Source organism: Musa acuminata, chromosome BXJ1-7 (assembly GCF_036884655.1).
Source record: "Musa acuminata AAA Group cultivar baxijiao chromosome BXJ1-7, Cavendish_Baxijiao_AAA, whole genome shotgun sequence".
Taxonomy (NCBI): Eukaryota; Viridiplantae; Streptophyta; class Magnoliopsida; order Zingiberales; family Musaceae; genus Musa; species Musa acuminata.
In genome coordinates this window covers 34,650,902-34,675,958 of record NC_088333.1, presented here as the reverse complement: position 1 = coordinate 34,675,958, position 25,057 = coordinate 34,650,902, and the positions used below count along the sequence as shown (strand labels likewise).

Below are 25,057 nucleotides of genomic sequence, written 5' to 3'. Positions count from 1 at the left end.
GACTACAAACAGTCCTCGGGCTTCCAACTAGGGCTGGTTCGGTCGGGGCAGGTTACTTATGAATACGGGTATCGGATCGCCCTGGGCCGGTTTAAGGCACGCTACCCCGGCCTGTAGGCCGAAGCAAACCCCTTCGCCTCTCTCCCCGAAGATTATGACCTGGATATGCCGAACGAGGTCCCTTTCGACGATAGTGTCGAGGAACCCGGTGACTAGGTCATGTAATTGTAGAGTTTTGGTCGGTCTAGTCTTGTAATTTTCTCGAGTTTGAATAAAAGTTTTGTCCAAATCTCTGTTTGGCTACACAGGCTTGGTTTTGTAATTTTTTGAATAAGAAAGCTTTGTTCATATCCTTGCTCCGTTTTTAGTTTATGCAAAGAACTTCTTAAGGTTTCGCACGTTCCAAGTCCTTGGCAAGGGACGGCCTTCCATGGTCGCAAGCCGATAGGTGCCTAGCCGGACGACGCCAATAACCCGGTATGGTCCCTCCCAGCTAGCGGCAAGTTTATCACGCGCTCTAGTCGGGTCGCTGACTTCGGCCCTTCGTAGGACTAGGTCATTCATTTTAATGGGTCGAGGGCGTACCCTGCGGTTATAGACCCAGGCCACAGCTCTTTTGTAGGAAAAATCTCTTAGGTGTGTGTTGGCGCGCCGCTCCTCGATCAGGTCGAGGCCAGCACGCAGTCCTTGGGCCGATGTCCCTTCGTCATACTCCTCCACCCGAGGGGTAGGAAAAACTACTTCGGGGGGTAGGACGGCCTCGGTCCCGTATGAGAGACTGTAAGGCGATTCCCCGGTTGCGGTTTTGGGGGTGGTCCATAAGGACCATAGAATGCTGGGGAGCTCCTCCACCCAGCCTGATCGGGCTATCGTCACCCTCCTCTTGAGCCCGTCTAGGATGGATCGGTTGGTTACCTCAGCCAGTCCATTCGTCTGAGGATGAGCCACCGAGCTGTACTTTAACCGAATCCCATAGTTCGCGCTGAACTCTTGGAACTTCTTGCTGGCGAACTGGGATCCGTTGTCCGTGACGATGGTTCGGGGCAGGCCAAACCGGGTCACGATGTTCCTCCATATGAACTTCTCGATTTGTCGTTCCGTGATTGTTGCTAATGGTTCAGCTTCGGGCCATCTGGTGAAGTAGTCTACCGCGACCACTATATATTTCCGCTACCCCGAGGCTAGAGGGTGCTAGTCATAGGTGTTAGGATCGAGAGCACTAAGAGGGGGGGGGGGGTGAATTAGTGCAGCGGAAATCTTACAATGATTAAAAACCAAAAGCTGCGTTCGTTCAAAAACTGTTATGATGCAAAAGCAAATTCTCAGTTTGTATCTAAGTGCAGTTTGCGTCTAAGCGCAGATTGCGTCTAAGCGTAGTTTTGCGTCTAAGCGCAGTTTACGTCTAAACTCAGATTTACGTCTAAACGCAGATTTACGTCCAAACGCAGATTTACGTCTAAACTCAGATTTACGTCTAAACGCTGTTTTACGTCTAAACGCAGATTTACGTCTAAACGCAGATTTACGTCTAAACGCAGATTTACGTCTAAACGTAGATTTACGTCTAAACGCAGTTTTACGTCTAAACGCAGATTTACGTCTAAACTCAAAAACTTGTTTGTATACTTGCAGAAGGCAGTATGCAGTTGGAATCAAGATGTAAATGTGAACTGAGATCTGATGATTGAGCGAGGAAAGCCGATTTACGTCTGAATGCAGTTTTACGTCTAAATGCTGAAAATCGTTCGTAAAATCGTAGAGGACAGATTGCAGTTATCAATAGGATTAAAGTGTAAGTGTAAACTACAAAGAAGCTCATTCGTAAAAGCACGAAAAATAGTTCTGCAGAATCAAACGTAAACGTAAACTGTAATGTATGAAAATACGAATTTACATCTGAATGCAGATTCGGAAGAACAACACTTGGAACTTGTTCGTGAAAGCGCAGAGAGCAGTAGTAATGAGGGAGGTTTGCAGTAATGATAAAGTGCTCGAAAATAAACGCAAACCAGAGATTTAGAGTGGTTCGGTCAGCCTTGACCTACTCCACTTTTGGCTTCCTCCACCGATGAGGTTGCCGACGTCAACTAGGTGCCTTCCTTCAATGGGCGAAGGCCAAACTTCCCTTTTACAATTTCTCTCCTTTTGACAGGCTCAGGAGACAACCTTTACAGACCTTTCTCTCCTCACTTTACAACTGAAAACTTGAAGAACAGAAGGAGGAGACTTAAAGGCTTTACAACACTTTTGAGCTTCTTAGAATCACAGAAAAGATCAAGATTTCGATGTAGGTCTGTATCTTTTCAGTGCTGAATGGGTGGGGTATTTATAGGCCCCAACCCAATTCAAAATTCGAGCTCAAAACGATCAAATCGATCAAATCCCAGAATTCTGGGATCAGGCGGTTGCACCTCTTGACTGGAGAGGTGGCACCGCCTGGCAGAGCTCGAAGACTGAGCTCAGGCGATTGCTTCTCTCTGCCAGAGCTCGAAGACTGAGCTCGATGGTTGCATCACCTGGCAGAGCTCGAAGACTGAGCTTGGTGATTGCATCACCTGGCAGAGCTCGAAACTAAGCTCGGTGGTTGCATCACCTGGCAGAGCTCCAAGCTGAGCTCAGGCTGATGCACCTCTCTGCCAGAGCTCGAAGACTGAGCTCGGTGAATGCATCACCTGGCAGAGCTCGAGACTGAGCTCAGGCTGATGCACCTCTCTGCCAGAGCTCGAAGACTGAGCTCGGTGGTTGCATCGCCTGGCAGAGCTCGAAACTTGAGCTCTGGCGGTGCTACCTCTTGGCAGAGGAGGTTGCACCGCCCAGTCTAGCTCGAAGACTGAGCTCTGGGCGGTTGCACCTCTCGGCTGGGGCGGTTGCACCTCCCAGCCTCGCAGCCCTGGCGGTTGCACCTCCTCTCCTGGCTGGGGCGGTTGCACCTCCCAACCCCACAGCCCAGGCGGTTGCACCTCCTGGCTGGGGCGGTTGCACCTCCCAACCCCACAGCCCAGGCGGTTGCACCTCCTGGCTGGGGCGGTTGCACCTCCTGGTGCAATCAGGGTCCGAATGGTTCACTCCATTCGGCCCACTTTGAATCTTTTCAGGGGCCCAATTGCCCCAAGATTAAGCTAATGGGATCACCTCCCATTTTCATGCTTAATCATCATGCTAACTACGATTAACTCTAAGACAACTTCTGCAGCTCTGCTCCGATGCGTCAATCGCTTCTTCCGGCGAGTTTCCGGCCAACTTCCGTCGATCAACCGATAACCCTCGGTGATCCTTCTGTGGACATCCGGCATACTCCTGGACTTGCGACGATCCACTTGGCGAGTTCCGACGAGCTTCGCTTGGCAAGCTTCTGGACTTCTCGGATCTGTTCACGCTGAACCTCCGACGACCGTCCGAACTTCCGTCGAACTCTCGAACTCCCAACGTGATCCTGATCTTGACTCCGGCGCAACACCTGCTACTTGTCTTACTCTTATCGTAGTTAATCCTGCACACTTATCTCAACACATAGATTAGATAACAAATGACAATTGACTTCATCATCAAAACCCGAGATTCAACAATCTCCCCCTTTTTGATGATGACAATCAATTGATAAAGGAGTTGTCCTTAACTCCCCCTATCTAAATGCCATAGTTGAGATAAGTCAACCTTGAATTCAAGACCGAAGAATTCAAGTGACGTATTGATAAGTTAGATCAGTTAAACTTATCAATGCTTCCATCATGATGCCCATCATGATGTATCTCTTCAAAAATCATGTCAAGGCATGACATACATCATCAAGTTTGTATGATAGTGTTTGTAACTGTTCATCATGTAAACATATAAAGCTACGAAGGACTTTTTACATGATGCACACATTTGAGATTTTCTAGCAAGTTTGCATTTTCTTCACAATATAGAATATCAAATTAAGATATGATGCAAACTATAGCACATGTTCACATATCTCTTGGTGATGCAAGGATGGCATAACATTGTTTATAGCATCACTCAAGTATTTGCAACTATGACATAGACATGATTATGGCAGTTCAGCTATGACATAGTGTTTATCAATAGCATCACTCAAGTATTTGCAACTATGACATGATTATGATGCAAACTATAGCACATGTTCACATATCTCTTGGTGATGCAAGGATGGCATAACATTGTTTATAGCATCACTCAAGTATTTGCAACTATGACATAGACATGATTATGACAGTTCAGCTATGACATAGTGTTTATCAATTCATATGTTTCTCCCCCTTTGTCATCAACAAAAAGCATGATAGCATTATCAAGTATATAAAGGAAGTCATGACACATATATCTCTTTATTGTGTTTGCTTGACGGAGGAAAGTCATTTTACAAAGAGTTTTTTGTAAGAGTGTACAGGAACATCCCATTTTTAGCATACAAACCGAAAAATGAACTTCTTACATGCATTTGGTTAAAAATATTTGTCACATAATTTGCAACATGTTATTTGATCAAGCGTTGTCAAGGCATGTAATAGTAATAACATCTGAAAGATAATTTTAAGTATTCGGACACATCAACATTCCTAATTCTCTTCTTATGTAATCAAATTGTTCTTCACATAGGGGTTTTGTGAAGATATCAGCCAGTTGATGTTTGGTATCAATAAACTCTATGGTTACATCATGATTAGTGACATGATCACGTATAAAGTGATGTCTAATATCAATGTGTTTTGTTCTTGAGTGTTGTATAGGATTTTTAGTTAAGCATATTGCACTCGTGTTATCACATTTAATGGGAATATCTTTAAGATTCACTTTGTAATCTTCTAAAGTGTTTTTCATCCATACAACTTGTGCACAGCATGCACTTGCTGCAATGTATTCAGCTTCGGTTGTTGATAGGGCAACCGAGTTTTGTTTCTTAGATGACCAGGATACAAGGGCATGTCCTAAAAATTGACATGATCCTGATGTGCTTTTTCTGTCTAGTTTGCAGCCAGCGAAGTCCGCATCAGCATAAGCTGTTAATTCAAAATTTTTTGATTTTGGGTACCATAGTCCTAGATTGGTAGTTCCATTAAGATATCTGAGTATTCTTTTGACTGCTTTGAGATAAGATATCTTAGGGTCTGATTGAAATCTAGCACAAAGTCCTACACTGAACATGATGTCTGGTCTGGTGGCAGTGAGGTAAAGTAAACTTCCTATCATACCCCTATAGGTTTTTTGATCGAAGCTTTCTCCATTCTCATCAATTTCTAACTTAGTGGAGGTGCTCATAGGAGTGTCAATGGCTTTTGAATTATTCATTTTGAACTTCTTTAGCAAACTCACAGCATATTTGGTTTGACTAATAAAGATGCCATTGCTTAGTTGTTTGATTTGTAGGCCTAAGAAGAATGTTAACTCTCCCATTAGACTCATTTCGAATTCATGACTCATAGTTTTCGCAAAGGATTCACAAAGAGATTCATTTGTAGAACCAAAGATAATATCATCAACATAAATCTGAACAATGAGAAAATCATTTTCAAAATTCTTGATAAATAATGTAGTATCAACCTTGCCTTTTATGAAATTATTTTCAATGAGAAAAGAGCTAAGTCTCTCATACCAAGCCCTTGGGGCTTGTTTTAAACCATAGAGAGCTTTAGTTAATCTAAACACATGATTAGGGTAGCCATTGTTTTCAAATCCAGGAGGTTGTTCAACATAAACTTCTTCGGAAATGAAACCATTTAGAAAAGCGCTTTTAACATCCATTTGAAATAACTTAAAATTATTGCAACTAGCGTAGGCAAGGAGCATCCTTATGGCTTCCAATCGAGCCACAGGTGCGAAGGTTTCTTCGTAATCGATACCTTCTTCTTGGTTGAAACCTTTGGCCACTAATCTAGCCTTGTTTCTAACCACGATACCATTTTCATCTTGCTTGTTTCTAAAGACCCATTTAGTACCAATTACTAAATGGTCATTTGGCCTAGGAACAAGCGTCCACACCTCATTTCTCTCAAATTGATTTAATTCATCTTGCATTGCGATAATCCATGAATCATCTTTCATGGCTTCATCAACACATTTGGGTTCAATTTGGGAGAGAAAAGCGGCGTTGGCACAAAAGTTTTTAAAAGAAGATCGTGTTTGAACCCCCTTTGATGTGTCTCCTAGGATTAGCTCCTTAGGATGAGCATCTATATACTTCCAATCCTTGGGTAAGGATGTTTTGGAAGTGGATGCAACCAAGTTGCTAGTTGGAGACGGGGTTTCGTTTAAATTCAAGGAATCAAAATTAACATCATCATCAAGATCATTTTTCTTAATTTCTGAAATCTCATTGAAAACAACATGGATGGATTCTTCAATAATTAAGGTTCTTTTATTGAAGATGCGAAAAGCTTTAGAAACCGAAGAATAACCAAGAAAGATTCCTTCATCAGATTTAGCATCGAATTTTCCTAAGTTATCCTTTTCATTCAAGATAAAACACTTACACCCAAAGACTTTAAAATATGAGACATTGGGTTTTTTGTTATTCCATAACTCATAAGGAGTTTTGGAGAGTAAGGGTCTTACTAGGACTCTATTTAAAATATAACATGCAGTGTTTACAGCTTCGGCCCAAAAATATTTGGGTAGGCTATGTTCATTCAACATGGTTCTTGCCATTTCTTGCAAATTTCGATTTTTTCTTTCTACTACCCCATTTTGTTGAGGATTTCTTGGAGTAGAGAAGTTATGGTTGTATCCATTGAGTTCACAAAATTCTTGGAAGTCATGGTTTTGAAATTCTCCACCGTGATCACTTCTAATTGACGAAATCATAGATTCCTTCTCATTTTGAACAAGTTTACAAAACTTGGTAAAATGTCTAAAGCATTCATTTTTTTGTTTTAAGAAATAGGTCCATGTATATCTGCTGTAGTCATCAATAATGACAAAGGCGTATTTGCTACCTCCTAGACTTGATGTAGAGATTGGTCCGAACAAGTCCATATGGATCAATTGTAAGGGCCTAGAGGTGCTTATTTGATTCTTAGCTTTGAAGCTACCCCTAATTTGCTTACCTAATTGGCAAGCATCACATACATTATCTTTGATGAACTTGATATGAGGAATTCCTCTTACAAGTTCTCTAGATGATACTTGATTGATTAGTTTCATGCTAGCATGACCTAATCTTCTATGCCATAGCCAAGCATCCTCATTCATAACGGCAAGGCACATTTCATCACATAAGTCATTGATGTCAATAGTGTAAACGTTGTTTTGTTTTAATGCAATCATAGATATATTTTTGTGTGGTTTTTCAATGATGCAGGCATTAGATTCAAATCTTATAATATATCCTTTATCACATAATTGACTAATGCTCAAGAGGTTATGTTTTAGACCATCAACTAGTAAAACATCTTCAATAGAGAGGTTGGATTTGTTACCTATGGTTCCTTTGCCAATGATTTTACTCTTGTTGTTGTCTCCGAAGGTGACATATCCTTCGTCTATGCTAGAGAGCTTAGAGAATTGAGATGGATCTCCGGTCATATGCCTTGAGCATCCACTATCAAGGTACCATTTCTTGCTCCTAGCTTGCGATTGTTTAGTTTTCTACAAGAAAGAATGATGTTTAGGTACCCATTTGCTTTTGGGTGCCTCATAAATAGATCTACATTTTCTATCATGTTGCATAGAGTTTATCATGGTTCCTTTAGGAACCCAAATTAATTTGTTTGGACTTATTTTCTTGAATGGACAATAATGTGTCTTGTGTCCAAACTTGCAACAAAAGTTGCACTTGGTTTGGTGTTGAACATGTAGGATGGGGCCTTTTACAAAGGTAGTTGGATTTCGGTGAGGACTCCTCACAAATCCAATCCCACTTCTTTTGGGAGCATGACCCTTGTTTGTAAGGATCATGTTTAATGACTTGCTACCAACCTCGAATTTCTTCAAGGTGTCCTTAAGTAGCAAGTTTTCTTTTTGTATAGTTTCCAAATCATGACATTTGATACATGAATTTAAACTATCATGATGTTCGACTTTTAACTTATCAAACTCACAAATAAGATTATCATGTACCTTTTTTAGCAACTTGTATTTTCTATTTATAACTTTGCATTCATCAAATAAATCATGGAAGGCATTTAATAATTCATCGAAAGATAAATCAGCATCTAATAAATCCGTTACCTCCTCTTCGATGGCCATGAAGGCGTAATGAGCAACTTGCTCGGTGTTGGATTCCTCTTCCTCAGATGCGCTCGAATCATCCCATGTTGCTTGGAGCGCCTTCTTCTTTGTTGTTCTTTTCTTGACTTGGGGACAATCACTTTTGTAGTGTCCCGGCTTTTTACATTCGTAGCAGATTACTTGGTCCTTCTTAGGTTCAAGTTTATTTTTCACATCGTTTTTAAACTTGTTTCTTTTGAAGAACTTCTTAAACTTTCTTGTCAAAAATGCTAAGTCATCATCACAGTCCTCATCACTTGAGTTTTCTCTCAAGTGGCATTCAGAAGTTTTAAGTGCCATATCCTTCCTGTTCTTTGGAAGGATGTCTTCTTGCTCTTCATGAGCTTTGCAAGTCATTTCGTAGGTCATTAATGACCCGATTAGTTCTTCAAGAGGGAAATTTTGCAGATCTTTTGCCTCTTGAATGGCGGTGACTTTAGGATCCCAACTCTTAGGAAGGGATCTTAGTATCTTATTAACAAGCTCAAAATCCGAAAAGCTCTTTCCGAGTCCTTTTAGACCGTTGACGACATCCGTGAAACGGGTAAACATGTCGCCAATGGTTTCACTCGGTTTCATTCGGAAAAGTTCAAAAGAATGCAGCAACAGATTGATTTTTGACTCTTTCACTCTACTTGTGCCCTCGTGGGTCACTTCAAGTGTGTGCCAAATATCAAAAGCAGTTTCGCAAGTTGAAACACGATTAAACTCGTTTTTATCAAGTGCGCAAAATAAGGCATTCATAGCCTTTGCATTAAGAGCGAAAGCCTTCTTCTCCAAATCGTTCCAATCGATCATTGGAAGAGCAGATTTTGAAAATCCATTTTCAACAAGGTTCCACAGTTCAAAATCCATAGAAATAAGAAAGATCCTCATTCGGGTCTTCCAGTAAGTGTAGTCCGTTCCACTGAACATGGGTGGACGTGTAATCGAATGCCCCTCTTGGTTTCCGGCGTATGCCATCTCTCTTGGGTTTTAATCCTTTAGAGAGTTAACCTTGCTCTGATACCAATTGTTAGGATCGAGAGCACTAAGAGGGGGGGGGGTGAATTAGTGCAGCGGAAATCTTACAATGATTAAAAACCAAAAGCTGCGTTCGTTCAAAAACTGTTATGATGCAAAAGCAAATTCTCAGTTTGTATCTAAGTGCAGTTTGCGTCTAAGCGCAGATTGCGTCTAAGCGTAGTTTTGCGTCTAAGCGCAGTTTACGTCTAAACTCAGATTTACGTCTAAACGCAGATTTACGTCCAAACGCAGATTTACGTCTAAACTCAGATTTACGTCTAAACGCTGTTTTACGTCTAAACGCAGATTTACGTCTAAACGCAGATTTACGTCTAAACGCAGATTTACGTCTAAACGTAGATTTACGTCTAAACGCAGTTTTACGTCTAAACGCAGATTTACGTCTAAACTCAAAAACTTGTTTGTATACTTGCAGAAGGCAGTATGCAGTTGGAATCAAGATGTAAATGTGAACTGAGATCTGATGATTGAGCGAGGAAAGCCGATTTACGTCTGAATGCAGTTTTACGTCTAAATGCTGAAAATCGTTCGTAAAATCGTAGAGGACAGATTGCAGTTATCGATAGGATTAAAGTGTAAGTGTAAACTGCAAAGAAGCTCGTTCGTAAAAGCACGAAAAATAGTTCTGCAGAATCAAACGTAAACGTAAACTGTAATGTATGAAAATACGAATTTACGTCTGAATGCAGATTCGGAAGAACAACACTTGGAACTTGTTCGTGAAAGCGCAGAGAGCAGTAGTAATGAGGGAGGTTTGCAGTAATGATAAAGTGCTCGAAAATAAACGCAAACCAGAGATTTAGAGTGGTTCGGTCAGCCTTGACCTACTCCACTTTTGGCTTCCTCCACCGATGAGGTTGCCGACGTCAACTAGGTGCCTTCCTTCAATGGGCGAAGGCCAAACTTCCCTTTTACAATTTCTCTCCTTTTGACAGGCTCAGGAGACAACCTTTACAGACCTTTCTCTCCTCACTTTACAACTGAAAACTTGAAGAACAGAAGGAGGAGACTTAAAGGCTTTACAACACTTTTGAGCTTCTTAGAATCACAGAAAAGATCAAGATTTCGATGTAGGTCTGTATCTTTTCAGTGCTGAATGGGTGGGGTATTTATAGGCCCCAACCCAATTCAAAATTCGAGCTCAAAACGATCAAATCGATCAAATCCCAGAATTCTGGGATCAGGCGGTTGCACCTCTTGACTGGAGAGGTGGCACCGCCTGGCAGAGCTCGAAGACTGAGCTCAGGCGATTGCTTCTCTCTGCCAGAGCTCGAAGACTGAGCTCGATGGTTGCATCACCTGGCAGAGCTCGAAGACTGAGCTTGGTGATTGCATCACCTGGCAGAGCTCGAAACTGAGCTCGGTGGTTGCATCACCTGGCAGAGCTCCAAGCTGAGCTCAGGCTGATGCACCTCTCTGCCAGAGCTCGAAGACTGAGCTCGGTGAATGCATCACCTGGCAGAGCTCGAGACTGAGCTCAGGCTGATGCACCTCTCTGCCAGAGCTCGAAGACTGAGCTCGGTGGTTGCATCGCCTAGCAGAGCTCGAAACTTGAGCTCTGGCGGTGCTACCTCTTGGCAGAGGAGGTTGCACCGCCCAGTCTAGCTCGAAGAGTGAGCTCTGGGCGGTTGCACCTCTCGGTTGGGGCGGTTGCACCTCCCAGCCTCGCAGCCCTGGCGGTTGCACCTCCTGGCTGGGGCGGTTGCACCTCCCAACCCCACAGCCCAGGCGGTTGCACCTCCTGGCTGGGGCGGTTGCACCTCCCAACCCCACAGCCCAGGCGGTTGCACCTCCTGGCTGGGGCGGTTGCACCTCCTGGTGCAATCAGGGTCCGAATGGTTCACTCCATTCGGCCCACTTTGAATCTTTTCAGGGGCCCAATTGCCCCAAGATTAAGCTAATGGGATCATCTCCCATTTTCATGCTTAATCATCATGCTAACTACGATTAACTCTAAGACAACTTCTGCAGCTCTGCTCCGATGCGTCAATCGCTTCTTCCGGCGAGTTTCCGGCCAACTTCCGTCGATCAACCGATAACCCTCGGTGATCCTTCTGCGGACATCCGGCATACTCCTGGACTTGCGACGATCCACTTGGCGAGTTCCGACGAGCTTCGCTTGGCAAGCTTCTGGACTTCTCGGATCTGTTCACGCTGAACCTCCGACGACCGTCCGAACTTCCGTCGAACTCTCGAACTCCCAACGTGATCCTGATCTTGACTCCGGCGCAACACCTGCTGCTTGTCTTACTCTTATCGTAGTTAATCCTGCACACTTATCTCAACACATAGATTAGATAACAAATGACAATTGACTTCATCATCAAAACCCGAGATTCAACAATAGGTGCCCAACAAGCCAATCACGTGAGTGATGGTACATGTGACTTGATACAGAATCTTTTTGCTTATTATATTTTGGCGTATATCACTTTATAATTATTGCATATGTGCATATATATATTGTGATTTCCTTGGATTTGTGCAATGGGAATCGAATCGTGATGAGATCACGATAATGAGATCGATTCACCTTTAAACACATATCCTAAATAATCCCGGTCATAGGTTACTCGAGAGAGATATCGTGATAACCGGACAGACTGGTGTGCTGTATACCCGTCCATATGATGGATGCAGTCGGTCTCATAGCTGCTCGTGTAGGGACACTAGGGATACAGTATAAGTGCTCATTGGAGAATGAGTTCACTGATTGATCCGCTTACGGAATGCTGGATGGTTGATGATGCCTTATTGTCATACAACGATTCCGTAGTCCTAGTGGTGTATCTGGTCCTTAGACTTGAGACACCAAGGATGTCCTGTATGAGTGCTCCACTCTTTGATACCAGACTTATAGGTTTGGATGTCCCAGATCTAGTACAGCTGGTCATTGGGAGTGGTATTCGACCTTACGAGGGCTATTGAGTGTCGATAGACGATCATCCACTCTCGGCGTCATGAGAGGAATATCCCATGTGTTCTTGCTCAGACAAATCCCTAGCCAGGGTCATTCGGGTTGAGAGAGAAAGAATTCTCCGGGAGAATCCGATTAGAGCAAGACTCGAGTAGAAACCGTATGGGTCTGACAGCACCATGCTCAATATACGATCTCTGGGATATTAGATGGATGAGGGACTATAGGTACACGGTAACTGAGGACAGACAGGTCTAATGGATTGGATTCCCCTGTATCGTTTGGGGACTACGGCGTAGTGGCCTAGTATGTCCGTAGTCGATGAGTCGAGTGAATTATTACAGAGATAATAATTCACTGAGTTAGAAGGAGTTCTGACAGATATGACTCACGACCAGCTCGATATTGGGCCTAGAGGGTCACACACATATGGTAGGTATTGCGACGAGTAGAGGTTCTGATATGAGATATCCGACAGAGTCCTTGTCTTATTGGATGCAAATCCAATACCCACTAGGGGAGGACCCATTAGGGTTTAACAGGGGACCTCTATAAATAGGAGGGATTCAGAGCCTCATAGGCTAGAGTCTTTGCTTGCTTTTCTTATTCTCCTCTCCCTCTCCACCTCAGAGCAGGCTTGGAGTTTTGAGGAGCATCGTTGCAACCCTGCTGTGTGGATCACCGCTAGAGAGGAGGACGCTTGACCTCCTTCACCCTCTCCTAAGGATCTGCAAGGAAACAGGGATATACGATCTCCCTAGGTAACACAATCTACAATATACGCAGTTTCATGTTTCGCGGATTTTTGCGTACCAATCTTCGCACGATGACGAACATCTCTTTGGGAATCGAGGATTTTGTTTTCTTGTTCTTCCGCTGCGCATGTGATGTCGCCCCCATGATTTCCCAATAGAGGGAAGGGGCCGAGGAGGTCCAGTCCCCATTGTGCGAATGGCCATGCGCAATTGATGGGAGCGAGCAGGACTACCGGCTGCCGGGGGGTTCGGGCGTGCCTTTGGCACGGGCCGCACCTTTGCACATAAGATTTCGCGTCGCGGACCATGGTGGGCCAGTAATACCCTTGGCAGAGGATTTTGTAGGCCAAGGTCCGACCGACAATGTGCTCTCCACAAATCCCTTCATGGACCTCGGCCAAAACCGTTGACGCCTCTTCTGGCTCGAGACATCGCAGGAGCGGGTGAGAGAAGGACCGCTTGTAAAGCCGTCCGTTTGCCTCGGAGTACCATGCTTGCATTTGGCGGATGCGCCGAGCCGAGGCTTTGTCGGCGGGAAGGATCCCGTCGCGCTTGTAGCTCAGCATCTCCTCCACCCATGTGGGTCGGGTGTCGGTTGTAGACACGGATAAGACCGAGATGGAGCGAGAGGGGAGCTCCTCGATCTCGAGGTGGGCGCTGGAAGCTGACTTTGAGGCCAGCTTAGCCAACTCGTCGGCTCGCTCATTCCGACATCTTGGCACCCTAGATACCGTAAAATGAGAGAAATGTTGAATCTCGGATTTTGATGATGAAGTCAATTGTCATTTGTTGTCTAATCTATGTGTTGAGATAAGTGTGCAGGATTAACTACGATGAAAGTTAGACATGCAGAAGGAGTTGCGCCGGAGTCAAGACAATGATCACGTTGGGAGTTGGAGAGTTCGACGGAAGTTCGGACAGTCGTCGGAGGTTCTGCGGGAACAAATCCGAGAAGTCCCTAAGCTTGCCAAAAGAAGCTCGTCGGAACTCGCCAAGTGGTTCGTCGCAAGTCTAGGAGTTTGCCGGAAGTCTGTAGGAGCATCACCGAGGGTTCATCGGTTGATCGACGGAAGTTCGCCAGAAGAAGCCATTGACGCACAGGAGCAAGCTGCAATAAATGTCTAAGGAATAATCATAGTTAGCACATTGATTAAGTTGGAAATGGGAGGTGATACCATTAGCTTAATCTTGGGGCAATTGGGCCCCTGAAAAACCCAAGTTGGGCCGAATGGATCTACCCATTCGGACCCTGATTGCACTTGGCGGCGCAACCGCCCAAGCCAGGAGATAGCACCGCCTGGGCTAAGTCTCCCAGGGAGACTGGGTGGTGCAACCGCCCCAGCCAGGAGGTGCAACTGCCTGGGCTCAGTCTCTGAGCGAGACTGGGCGGTGCAACCTCCCCTGACAGAGAGGTAGCACCGCCTGAGCTCGGTCTTCGAGCTCTGACAGGCGGTGCAACCGTCCCAGTCAAGAGGTGCAACCGCTTGAGCTCGGTCTTCGAGCTCTGGTAGGCAGTGCAACCGCCCCTGACAGAGGTGGCACCGCCGAGAGGCTCAGTCTTCGAGCTCTGCCAGGCGGTGCAACCGCCCCAGTCAGGAGGTGCAACCGCCTGATCCTAGAATTTCGGGAATTGATGGTTTTGAGCTCCAAATTTGAACTGGGTTGGGGCCTATAAATACCCAACCCATTCAGCGTTGAAAGTAGATAACTTACACTCGAAATCTTGATCTCTTTATGTGATTCTTAGAGCTCAAAATTGTTGTAAAGGCCAAAAGTTCTCCTCCCTCTGTTCTTCAAGTTTTGAGTTGTAAAGAGAGGAGAGAAAATTTCTGTAAGGGTTGTTTCCTAAGCCCGTCAAAAGGAGTGAAACTGTAAAAGGGTGGTTGGCCTTCGCCTATTGAAGGAAGGCCTCTAGTTGACGTCGGTGACCTCGTCGGTGGAGGAAGCCAAAAGTGGAGTAGGTCAAGATTGACCGAACCACTCTAAATCTCGGTTTGCATTTACTTTGAGCAAATTATCTTTACTGCAAACCTCCTCTGAAGCTTACTGCTTTCTGCGCATATACGATCGGGTTTCAAGCTTTGCACTTTCCAAATCAGCGTTTAGACGTAAATCTGCTTTTTCGTACGATCATCATATTTCAGATTACGTTTACGTTTTGATTTTTACCATAACTGCAAACTGCCTTTATACACTTGCTTAAACAGCATCTCGCCTAATCAAGTGATTTACGAATCAGCATTTAAACGTAAATCAGTTTCTTCATACAAACGTCATATTTCAGTTTGCGCTTATATTATGGTTTTCATCATAACTGCAAACTGCCTTCATAGATTGACTTTAACATCATATTGCTTGATCTTAAGTTAAAGTAATCTTAGAATCGGCTTTCAAGCAGAAATCATTTTTATCGTTCGAACGCAGTTTCGTTTTAATCGCAGAAAGTTTTCCGCTGCACTAATTCACCCCCCCCCCCCCCCCCCCTCTTAGTGCTCTTGATCCTAACAATTGGTATCAGAGCGGGGTTAACTCTCCAACGGATTAAAACCCAAGAGAGATGGCATACGCCGGAAACCAAGAGGGCCATTCTATTACATGTCCACCCATGTTCAGTGGGACGGACTATACCTACTGGAAGACCCGAATGAGGATCTTTCTTATTTCTATGGATTTTGAACTTTGGAATCTTGTCGAAAATAGATTTTCGAAGTCTTCTCTTCCAATGATCGATTGTAATGAATTGGAGAAGAAGGCTTTCGCTCTTAATGCAAAGGCTATGAATGCCTTATTTTGTGCACTTGATAAAAACCAGTTTAACCGTATTTCAACTTATGAAACCGCATTTGATATTTGGCACACACTCGAAGTGACTCACGAAGGCACAAGTAGAGTGAAAGAGTCAAAAATCAATCTTCTGTTACATTCTTTCGAACTTTTCCGGATGAAACCGAGTGAAACCATTGGCGACATGTTTACCCGTTTCACGGATGTCGTCAACGGTCTAAAAGGACTCAGAAATTTTTTTTTCAGATTTTGAGCTCGTAAATAAGATTCTTAGATCCCTTCCTAAGAGTTGGGATCCTAAAGTCACTGCTATTCAAGAGGCAAAAGATCTGCGCAACTTCCCTCTTGAAGAACTAATCGGGTCATTAATGACCTACGAGATGACTTGTAAAGCTCATGAAGAGCAAGAAGACATCCTTCCAAAGAACAGGAAGGATATGGCACTTAAAACTTCAGAAGGCCACTTGAGAGAAAACTCAAGTGATGAGGACTGTGATGATGACTTAGCACTTCTAACAAGAAAATTTAAAAAATTCTTTAAAAGAAACAAGTTTAAGAATGACGCAAAAAATAAACTTGAACCCAAGAAGGACCAAGTTATTTGCTATGAGTGCAAAAAGCTGGGATACTACAAGAGTGATTGTCCCCAAGCCAAGAAGAGAACATCAAAGAAGAAGGCGCTCAAAGCAACATGGGATGATTCGAGCGCATCCGAAGAAGAAGAGGAGTCCAACACCGAGCAAGTTGCTCATTACGCCTTAATGGCCATCGGAGATGAGGTAACAAATTTAATTGATGCAGATTTACCTTATCATGAATTATTAAATGCTTTCCATGAATTATTTGATGAATGTAAGACAATTAGTAGAAAATACAAATTGCTAAAAAAGGAGCATGATAGTCTTATTTGTAATTTTGATAAGTTAAAAGCTGAACAACATGATAGTTTAAGCTCATGCATAAAATGTCATGATCTAGAAACTCTCCAAAAGGAAAACTTGTTACTTAAGGACACCTCGAAGAAATTCGAGGTTGGTAGCAAGTCATTAAACATAATCCTTGCAAACAAGGGTCACGTTCCCAAAAGAAGTGGAATTAGATTTGTGAGAAGTCCTCACCAAAATCCAACCACCTTCATAAAAGGCCCCATCTTACATGTTCTACATCAAAACAAATGCAACTTTTGTTGCAAATTTGGACACAAGACGCATTATTGTCCATTCAAGAAAATTAGTCCAAACAAATTGATCTGGATTCCTAAAGGAACCATGATAAATTCTATGCAACATGATAGACAATGTAGATCTATTTGTGAGGCACCCAAAAGCAAATGGGTACCTAAAAATCATCCTTTCTTGTAGAAAACTAAACCATCGCAAGCTAGGAGCAAGAGATGGTACCTTGATAGTGGATGCTCAAGGCATATGACCGAAGATCCATCTCAATTTTCTAAGCTCACTAGCATAGACGAAGGCTATGTCACCTTCGGAGATAACAACAAGGGTAAAATCATTGGCAAAGGAACCATAGGTAACAAATCCAACTTCTTTATTGAAGATGTTTTGTTAGTTGATGGTTTAAAACATAACCTCTTGAGCATTAGTCAATTATGTGATAAAGGATATATTATCATATTTGAATCTAATGCTTGTATCATTGAAAAACCACAAAAATATATCTATGATTGCATTGAAATAAAATAACGTATACACTATTGACATCAATAATTTGTGTAATGAAATGTGTTTTTCTGTTTTGAATGAGGATGCTTGGATATGGCATAGAAGATTAGGTCATGCTAGCATGAAACTAATCACTCAAATATTATCTAAAGAACTTATAAGAGGAATTCCTCATATCAAGTTCATCAAAGATAATGTATGTGATGCTTGCCAATTAGTTAAATAAATTAAGGGTAGTTTCAAATCTAAGAATCAAATAAGCACCTCTAGGCCCTTACAATTGATTCATATGGACTTGTTCGGACCAATCTCCACATCAAGCCTAGGAGGTAGCAAATACGCCTTCGTCATTGTGGATGACTATAGCAGATACACATGGACTTACTTCTTAAAACAGAAAAGCGAATGACTTAGATATTTTACCAAGTTTTGTAAACTTGTTTAGAATGAGAAAGGTTCTATGATTTCGTCAATTAGAAGTGATCATGGTGGTGAATTTCAAAACCATGATTTCCAGGAATTTTGAGAACTCAATGGATACAACCATAATTTCTCTACTCCTAGAAATCCTCAACAAAATGGAGTAGTAGAAAGAAAAAATCAAAATTTACAAGAAATGACAAGAACCATGTTGAATGAACATAACGTACCCAAATATTTTTGGGTCGAAGCCGTAAATACTGCATGCTACATTTTGAATAGAGTTCTAGTAAGACCCCTACTAACCAAAACTCCCTATGAGTTATGGAACAACAAAAAACCCAATGTTTTATATTTTAAAGTCTTTGGGTGTAAGTGTTTTATCTTGAATGAAAAGGATAACTTAGGAAAATTTGATGCTAAATCCGATGAAGGAATCTTTCTTGGTTATTCTTCAGTTTCTAAAGCCTTTCGTATCTTCAATAAAAGAACTTTAATTATCGAAGAATCCATTCATGTTGTTTTCAATGAGATTTCCGAAATCAGGAAAAATGATTTTGATGATGATGTTAATTTTGATTCCTTGAATTTAAATGAAACCCCTTCTCCAACTAGTAACTTGGATGCATCTACTCCCGAAACATCCTTACCCAAGGATTGGAAGTATGTAGATGCTCATCTCAAAGAGCTAATCTTAGGAGACACGTCAAAGGGGGTTCAAACACGATCTTCTCTTAAAAAATTTTGTGCGAACACCGCCTTTCTCTCCCAAATTGAACCCAAATGTGTTGACGAAGCCATGAAAGATGATTCATGGATTATCGCAATGCAAGATGAATTGAATCAATTTGAGAGAAATGAGGTGTGGAAGCTTGTTCCTAGGCCAAATGACCATTTAGTTATTGGTACTAAATGGGTCTTCAGAAACAAGCAAGATGAAAATGGTATCGTGGTTAGAAACAAGGCTAGATTAGTGGCCAAAGGTTTCAACCAAGAAGAAGGTATCGATGACGAAGAAACCTTCGCTCCTGTGGCTCGATTGGAAGCCATAAGGATGCTCCTTGCCTACGCTAGTAGTAATAATTTTAAGTTGTTTCAAATGGATGTTAAAAGCGCTTTTCTAAATGGCTTTATTTCCGAAGAAGTTTATGTTGAATAACCTCCTGGATTTGAAAATAATAGCCTCCCCAATCATGTGTTTAGATTAACTAAAGCTCTCTATGATTTAAAACAAGCCCCAAGGGCTTGGTATGAGAGACTTAGTTCTTTTCTTATCGAAAATAATTTCACAAAAGGCAAGGTTGATACTACATTGTTCATCAAGAATTTTGAAAATAATTTTCTCATTGTTCAGATTTATGTTGATGATATTATCTTTGGCTCTACGAATGAATCTCTTTGTGAATCTTTTGCTAAAACTATGAGTCTTGAATTCGAAATGAGCTTAATGGGAGAATTAACATTCTTCTTAGGCTTACAAATCAAACAACTAAGCAATGACAACTTTATTAGTCAAACTAAATATGCCATGAATTTATTAAAAAAGTTTAATATGAACAACTCAAAGGCTATTAACACTCCTATGAGCACCTCCACTAAGTTAGAAATTGATGAAAGTGGAGAAAGCTTCAATAAAAAAACTTATAGGGGTATGATACGAAGTTTACTTTACCTCACTACGACCAGACCATACATCATGTTCAGTGTAGGACTTTGTGCTAGATTTCAATCAAACCCTAAGATATCTCATCTCAAAACAGTTAAAAGAATATTTAGATATCTTAATGGTACCACAAATCTAGGATTATGGTACCCAAAATCAGAGAATTTTGAGTTAATTGCTTATGCTGATGCGGACTTTGCTGGCTGTAGACTAGATTGAAAAAGCACATCAGGATCATGTCAATTTTTAGGACATGCCCTTGTTTCCTGGTCATCTAAGAAACAAAACTCGGTTGCACTATCAACAACCGAAGCTGAATATATTGCAGCAAGTGCATGCTGTGCAAGTTGTATGGATGAAAAACACCTTAGAAGATTACAAAGTTAATCTTAAAAATATTCCCATTAAATGTGATAACACAAGTGCAATATGCTTAACTAAGAATCCTATACAACACTCAAGAACAAAACATATTGATATTAGACATCACTTTATATGAGATCATGTTACTAATCATGACGTAACCATAGAGTTCATTGATACTAAACATCAACTAGCTGACATTTTTACAAAACCTCTAAGTGAAGAACAATTTGATTTCATAAGAAGAGAATTAAGAATGTTGATGTGTCCGAATAGATAAACTAGTTAAAATTATTTTTCGGACTTTATTGAATGATCAAATCACTTGATTGCCATTACATAACATGTGTTGAAATGTTTTGTCTTCATGATTGTATTTGAAAATCTGTAGCATAGTCTTGTCCGAATGCATGAAAGAGTTCAACTCATTTTCAGATTCGCTTAACAGTTGGAATGCTAAAAATCAAATTTTCTCATACACTCTTATGAAAAATATTTTTTTTCTGAAATAGAATGATTCCTGCTTAGGAATTCCATCTTGAAATATGGACGATAGTATTTTTACTTGCAAAAAGCTGTTTCAAACACATATCTTGACTCAAAGTAAACTCACAAATAGCTGGAATCACAAATGGCTTTCCTCCTTCGTGCACAAAGGATTATAACAAAAAAAAAGAAAAAAGGAAGAAGTATTTAAAGCAATCTACGTATCATGCCTTCCTTTATATGCTTGATAACTTGCTTATATTGTTTTCCTGGTATCACAACTACTATGCTTTTTGTTGATGACAAAGGGGGAGAAATATATGAATTGATGCTATAAACACTGATGCTATGGTTATGCCATACTTGCATCACCAAGAGATATATGAACAGATGCTATAATTTGCATTATACCTTGAATTGATATCTTACCATGTGAAGAAATGCAACACTTGCTAAAATATTTCAAATGTGTACATCATGTAATGATATCAAAATCTTACTTCATAGCTTTACATGTTGATATCTTACAACCGCCGAAGCCAGGAGGTAGCATCGCCTGGGCTAAGTCTCCCAGGGAGACTGGGCGGTGCAACTGCCCCAGCCAGGAGGTGCAACCGCCTGGGCTCAGTCTCCGAGCGAGACTGGGCGGTGCAACCTCCCCTGACAGAGAGGTAGCACCGCTTGAGCTCGGTCTTTGAGCTCTGGCAGGCGGTGCAACCGCCCCAGTCAAGAGGTGCAACCGCTTGAGCTCGGTCTTCGAGCTCTGGTAGGCGGTACAACCGCCCTTGATAGAGGTGGCACCGCCCAGAGGCTCAGTCTTCGAGCTCTGCTAGGCGGTGCAACCGCCCCAATCAAGAGGTGCAACCGCCTGATCTCGAAATTCCGGGAATTGACGGTTTTGAGCTCCAAATTTGAACTGGGTTGGGGCCTATAAATACCCCACCCATTCAGCACTAAAAGTAGATAACTTACACTCGAAATATTGATCTCTTTCTGTGATTCTTAGAGCTCAAAATTGTTGTAAAGGCCAAAAGTTCTCCTCCCTCTGTTCTTCAAGTTTTGAGTTGTAAAGAGATGAGAGAAAATTTCTGTAAGGGTTGTCTCCTAAGTCCATCAAAAGGAGTGAAACTGTAAAAGGGTGGTTGACCTTCGCCTATTGAAGGAAGGCCTCTAGTTGACGTCGGTGACCTCGTCGGTGGAGGAAGCCAAAAGCGGAGTAGGTCAAGATTGATCGAACCACTCTAAATCTCGGTTTGCATTTACTTTGAGAAAATTATCTTTACTGCAAACCTCCTCTGAAGCTTACTGCTTTCTACGCATATACGATCAGGTTTCAAGCTTTGCACTTTCCGAATCAACGTTTAGACGTAAATCTGCTTTTTCGTACGATCATCATATTTCAGATTACGTTTACGTTTTGATTTTTACCATAACTATAAAGTTCCTTTATACACTTGCTTAAATAGCATCTCGCCTAATCAAGTGATTTACGAATCAGCATTTAGACGTAAATCAGTTTCTTCATACAAACGTCGTATTTCAGTTTGCGCTTATATTCTGGTTTTCATCATAACTGCAAACTGCCTTCATAGATTGACTTTAACATCATCTTGCTTGATCTTAAGTTAAAGTAATCTTAGAATCGGCTTTCAAGCAGAAATTATTTTTATCGTTCGAACGCAGTTTCGTTTTAATCGCAAAAAGTTTTCCGCTGCACTAATTCACCCCCCCCCCCCCCCCCCTCTTAGTGCTCTTGATCCTAACAAGAAATAGGAGGCCAGGCTTTTTACCTCGGCTAGGTATTTTTGCCATGGTGGGTTCTCTGGCCCCGTATCCACCGTTGAGTTGCTCGGCCACCAGCTGTGAGTTAGTGAGGACATTGATTCCATCCACCTGCATCTCGCAGGATAGTCTGAGCCCCGCTAGGAGTGCCTCATATTCAGCTTCGTTATTGGTCGCGTGAAACCCAAAGCGGAGGGAGCGCTCGAACGACTGTCTGTCGGGGGCCGATAGCACTAGTCCCGCACTGGCCCCGGTTGAAGCGGACGAGCCATCCACCTGAAGGGTCCATGCTTCGCCCGGCTGACTGGGAGGCCGTCCTTCGGGATGGGCGAGCTCCGAAATGAAGTCGGCCACTGCCTGCGCTTTGATGGCGGTCCGCGGCGCGTAATGCATGTCGAATTCTCCGAGCTCTACCAACCACTTAAGGAGTCGACCTGCAATATCAAATTTCGACAACACCTGCCTGAGGGGTTGGTCGGTGATTACCTTGATCGGATGGGCTTGGAAGTAAGGACGTAATTTTCGGGCTGCCAATATGAGCGCCAGAGCAAGCTTTTCGATCGGTGGATATCGCTCCTCGGGTCCATTTAGGACATGGCTGACGTAGTAGACGGGCAATTGCTCGTCGGAGGTTTCCTTGACAAGGACGGAGCTGACCGCATGCTGTAAGGCAGCTAAGTAGATGCTAAGTTCTTCCCCCATAGTTACCGAGGCGAGGCGGGGAAGGTTGGTCAGATGCTGCTTGACTTGTCTGAAGGCCTCCTCACATTGGGGTGTTCATTAAAAATCCTTCGGGTTTCTTATCGCGAGGAAGAAAGCGAGGCAGCGATCGCCCGACCGGGATAGGAATCGGGATAGGGCAACCAGCCTTCCATTCAGTCGCTGCAGGTCTTTAACCGTCCGAGGGGCTTGCATGTCGATGATTGCCTGGACCTTTTCTGGGTCGATGTCGATTCCTCTTTCATGTACCATGAATCCGAGGAACTTTCCCAAACCGACGCCGAAGGCACATTTTGCAGGGTTGAGTCGCAGACCAAAGCTTCGAAGAGTGGCGAATGTTTCGAACAGGACGGCTAGGTGGTCTGTCGGGACGTGACTTTTTACAATCATGTCATCCATGTAGACTTCTATGTTTCGCCCTATTTGCCAGGCAAACATCTTGTCTACAGCTCTCTGGTAAGTTGCGCTTGCATTCTTCAGCCCGAACGACATCACTTTGTAAAAATATACTCCTAGGTTGGTGATGAAGGTCGTATGTTCCTGGTCCTCGAGTGCCATTCGGATCTGATTGTAGCCCGAGAAGGCGTCCATGAACGAGAGGCGGGCGTGCCCAGCCGTTGCGTCCACGAGCTGATCAATCCTCGGGAGCGGGTAGCAGTCTTTTGGGCATGCATGATTGAGGCTGGTGTAATCAACACACATTCGCCAGCTCCCATTATGTTTTTTCACCAGAACTACATTGGATAGCCATCGCGGGTACTTGGCTTCCTTTATGATGCCTGCTGCTAGGAGTCGTTCCACCTCTTCGCGGACGGCTTGTTACCTGTCCGGGGCCTGGGGTCGCGGTTTTTGCTTTACCGGCCGGGCGTCTGGTGATATGTTGAGGTGGTGTTGGGTGGCCCTCGGATCTATGCCCGTCATGTCGGATGGCGACCAGGCGAAGATGTCGGCGTTCTCTTGCAAGAAGCCGACGAGCTGTTCCCGTTCCTCCACGGGCATTTCCGACCCGACCTTGACGGTTCGGTCCGGGCGGTCTTTTATCAACGACACTTCGCAGGTGGGTGCCGACGGCGCGGGATGTGGGTTCGGCTGCTTCTTTTCCCTTGGGTCATCCAGGGGTCTATCGATCTTTGCCCTTTTACACAGGGAAACCACCGTCAAGTAACACTGCCTGGATTCCCGAGGGCTACCCCAGACCTCACCTGTTCCCGCGTGGGTCGGGAACTTCACGGTCTGGTGGTAGGTGGAGACTAGGGCTCTGATCTTGTTGAGGGAGGGACGACCGAGGATGGCATTGTATGCTATGGGGAGATCCACTACTAGGAAGGTGGACATCACCGTCTTGGTCCTGGGCAGCGTTCCCAAGGTCAGGGGCAGAGTGACAGCTCCCAGTGGTGAAATCGAGTCGCCAGTGAACCTAGTGAGGGCCGAATGGATGGGCTCCAAAGCCTCCTCAACAAGTCCTAGCTTATGGAAGGCACCGTAAAACAACACGTCTGCTGAGCTTCCCGTGTCTATCATGATTCTTCTTACCTGGGCATTGACGATTCTGGCCATTATTACGAGCGCGTCATCGTGCTCTGGTCGCTCAGCGTCCTCGGGGGGAAATGCGACCCGGGGGTCGAGGGTGCCACGGGGGGCGTCGTCCCTGGCCGAACGGGCATACGCCTTTCTTCCGGACATGCTGACCCCGCCGGACGCTGGGCCCCCCGTGATGACATTGATGAGGCACTCAATGGGGCCGTCCGGGCAGGGCGAGGGATCCCTGCCTGTTTGAGCGTAGGGATTGAGGTGTCCTCCGCGGCGGAGCTCCCTGATCTGCCACGACAGCTTGCGGCATTCCTCTGTGTCGTGTCCGTTTTGCTGGTGGAAGCGGCAATACTTGGACTGGTCGGCTAGCTCCCAAGGGCTCTTCATCGGGAAGGGAGTCTTGAGTAGGCCTCCTTTCCTTATCTAGAGAAATATTTCCGTCCGGGAGGCACCCGGAGAGGGTAGGTGGGTTCTTAGCGTGGGAGGGTCGGGCCGGCTCAGCTTGCGCTTGGGCACGGGAGGCGGTTGTCCCCGAGCTGGCTCCGACCTTTCCCTCTTGTGCTCCGGCCGCTTCCCCACCATCCAGGCCTCAGCCTTAACGAATTGGTTCGCGCGTTGGAGCATCTCGGGAATCGAGACGGGGGGTCACTCCACGAGAGACCAAAAAAGCCTAGAGGGGCGCAAGCCTCTCACGAACGCCTGCATTGACAAAGAAGGGTGAGCG

At 43.8% G+C, this 25,057-nt stretch overlaps 2 protein-coding genes across 2 annotated transcripts; both read right to left on the bottom strand.

Moving 5' to 3' along the window:
* Positions 1-369: 369 nt before the first annotated feature.
* LOC135679707 (uncharacterized) lies at positions 370-22,785 on the bottom strand. Its single transcript, XM_065193688.1, has 4 exons — positions 22,092-22,785; positions 15,073-15,118; positions 13,180-13,626; positions 370-1,132 (listed from the first exon to the last, which is right to left on the bottom strand). Exons 1-4 carry the CDS (start codon positions 22,783-22,785, stop codon positions 370-372), a joined length of 1,950 nt encoding a protein of 649 aa, XP_065049760.1.
* Positions 22,786-22,863: 78 nt separating this feature from the next.
* Positions 22,864-24,720, bottom strand: LOC135679706 (uncharacterized). Its single transcript, XM_065193687.1, has 2 exons — positions 23,627-24,720; positions 22,864-23,485 (listed from the first exon to the last, which is right to left on the bottom strand). The coding sequence occupies exons 1-2, from the start codon at positions 24,718-24,720 to the stop codon at positions 22,864-22,866; spliced, it is 1,716 nt and encodes a 571-aa protein (XP_065049759.1).
* Between the last annotated feature and the right edge of the window lie 337 nt (positions 24,721-25,057).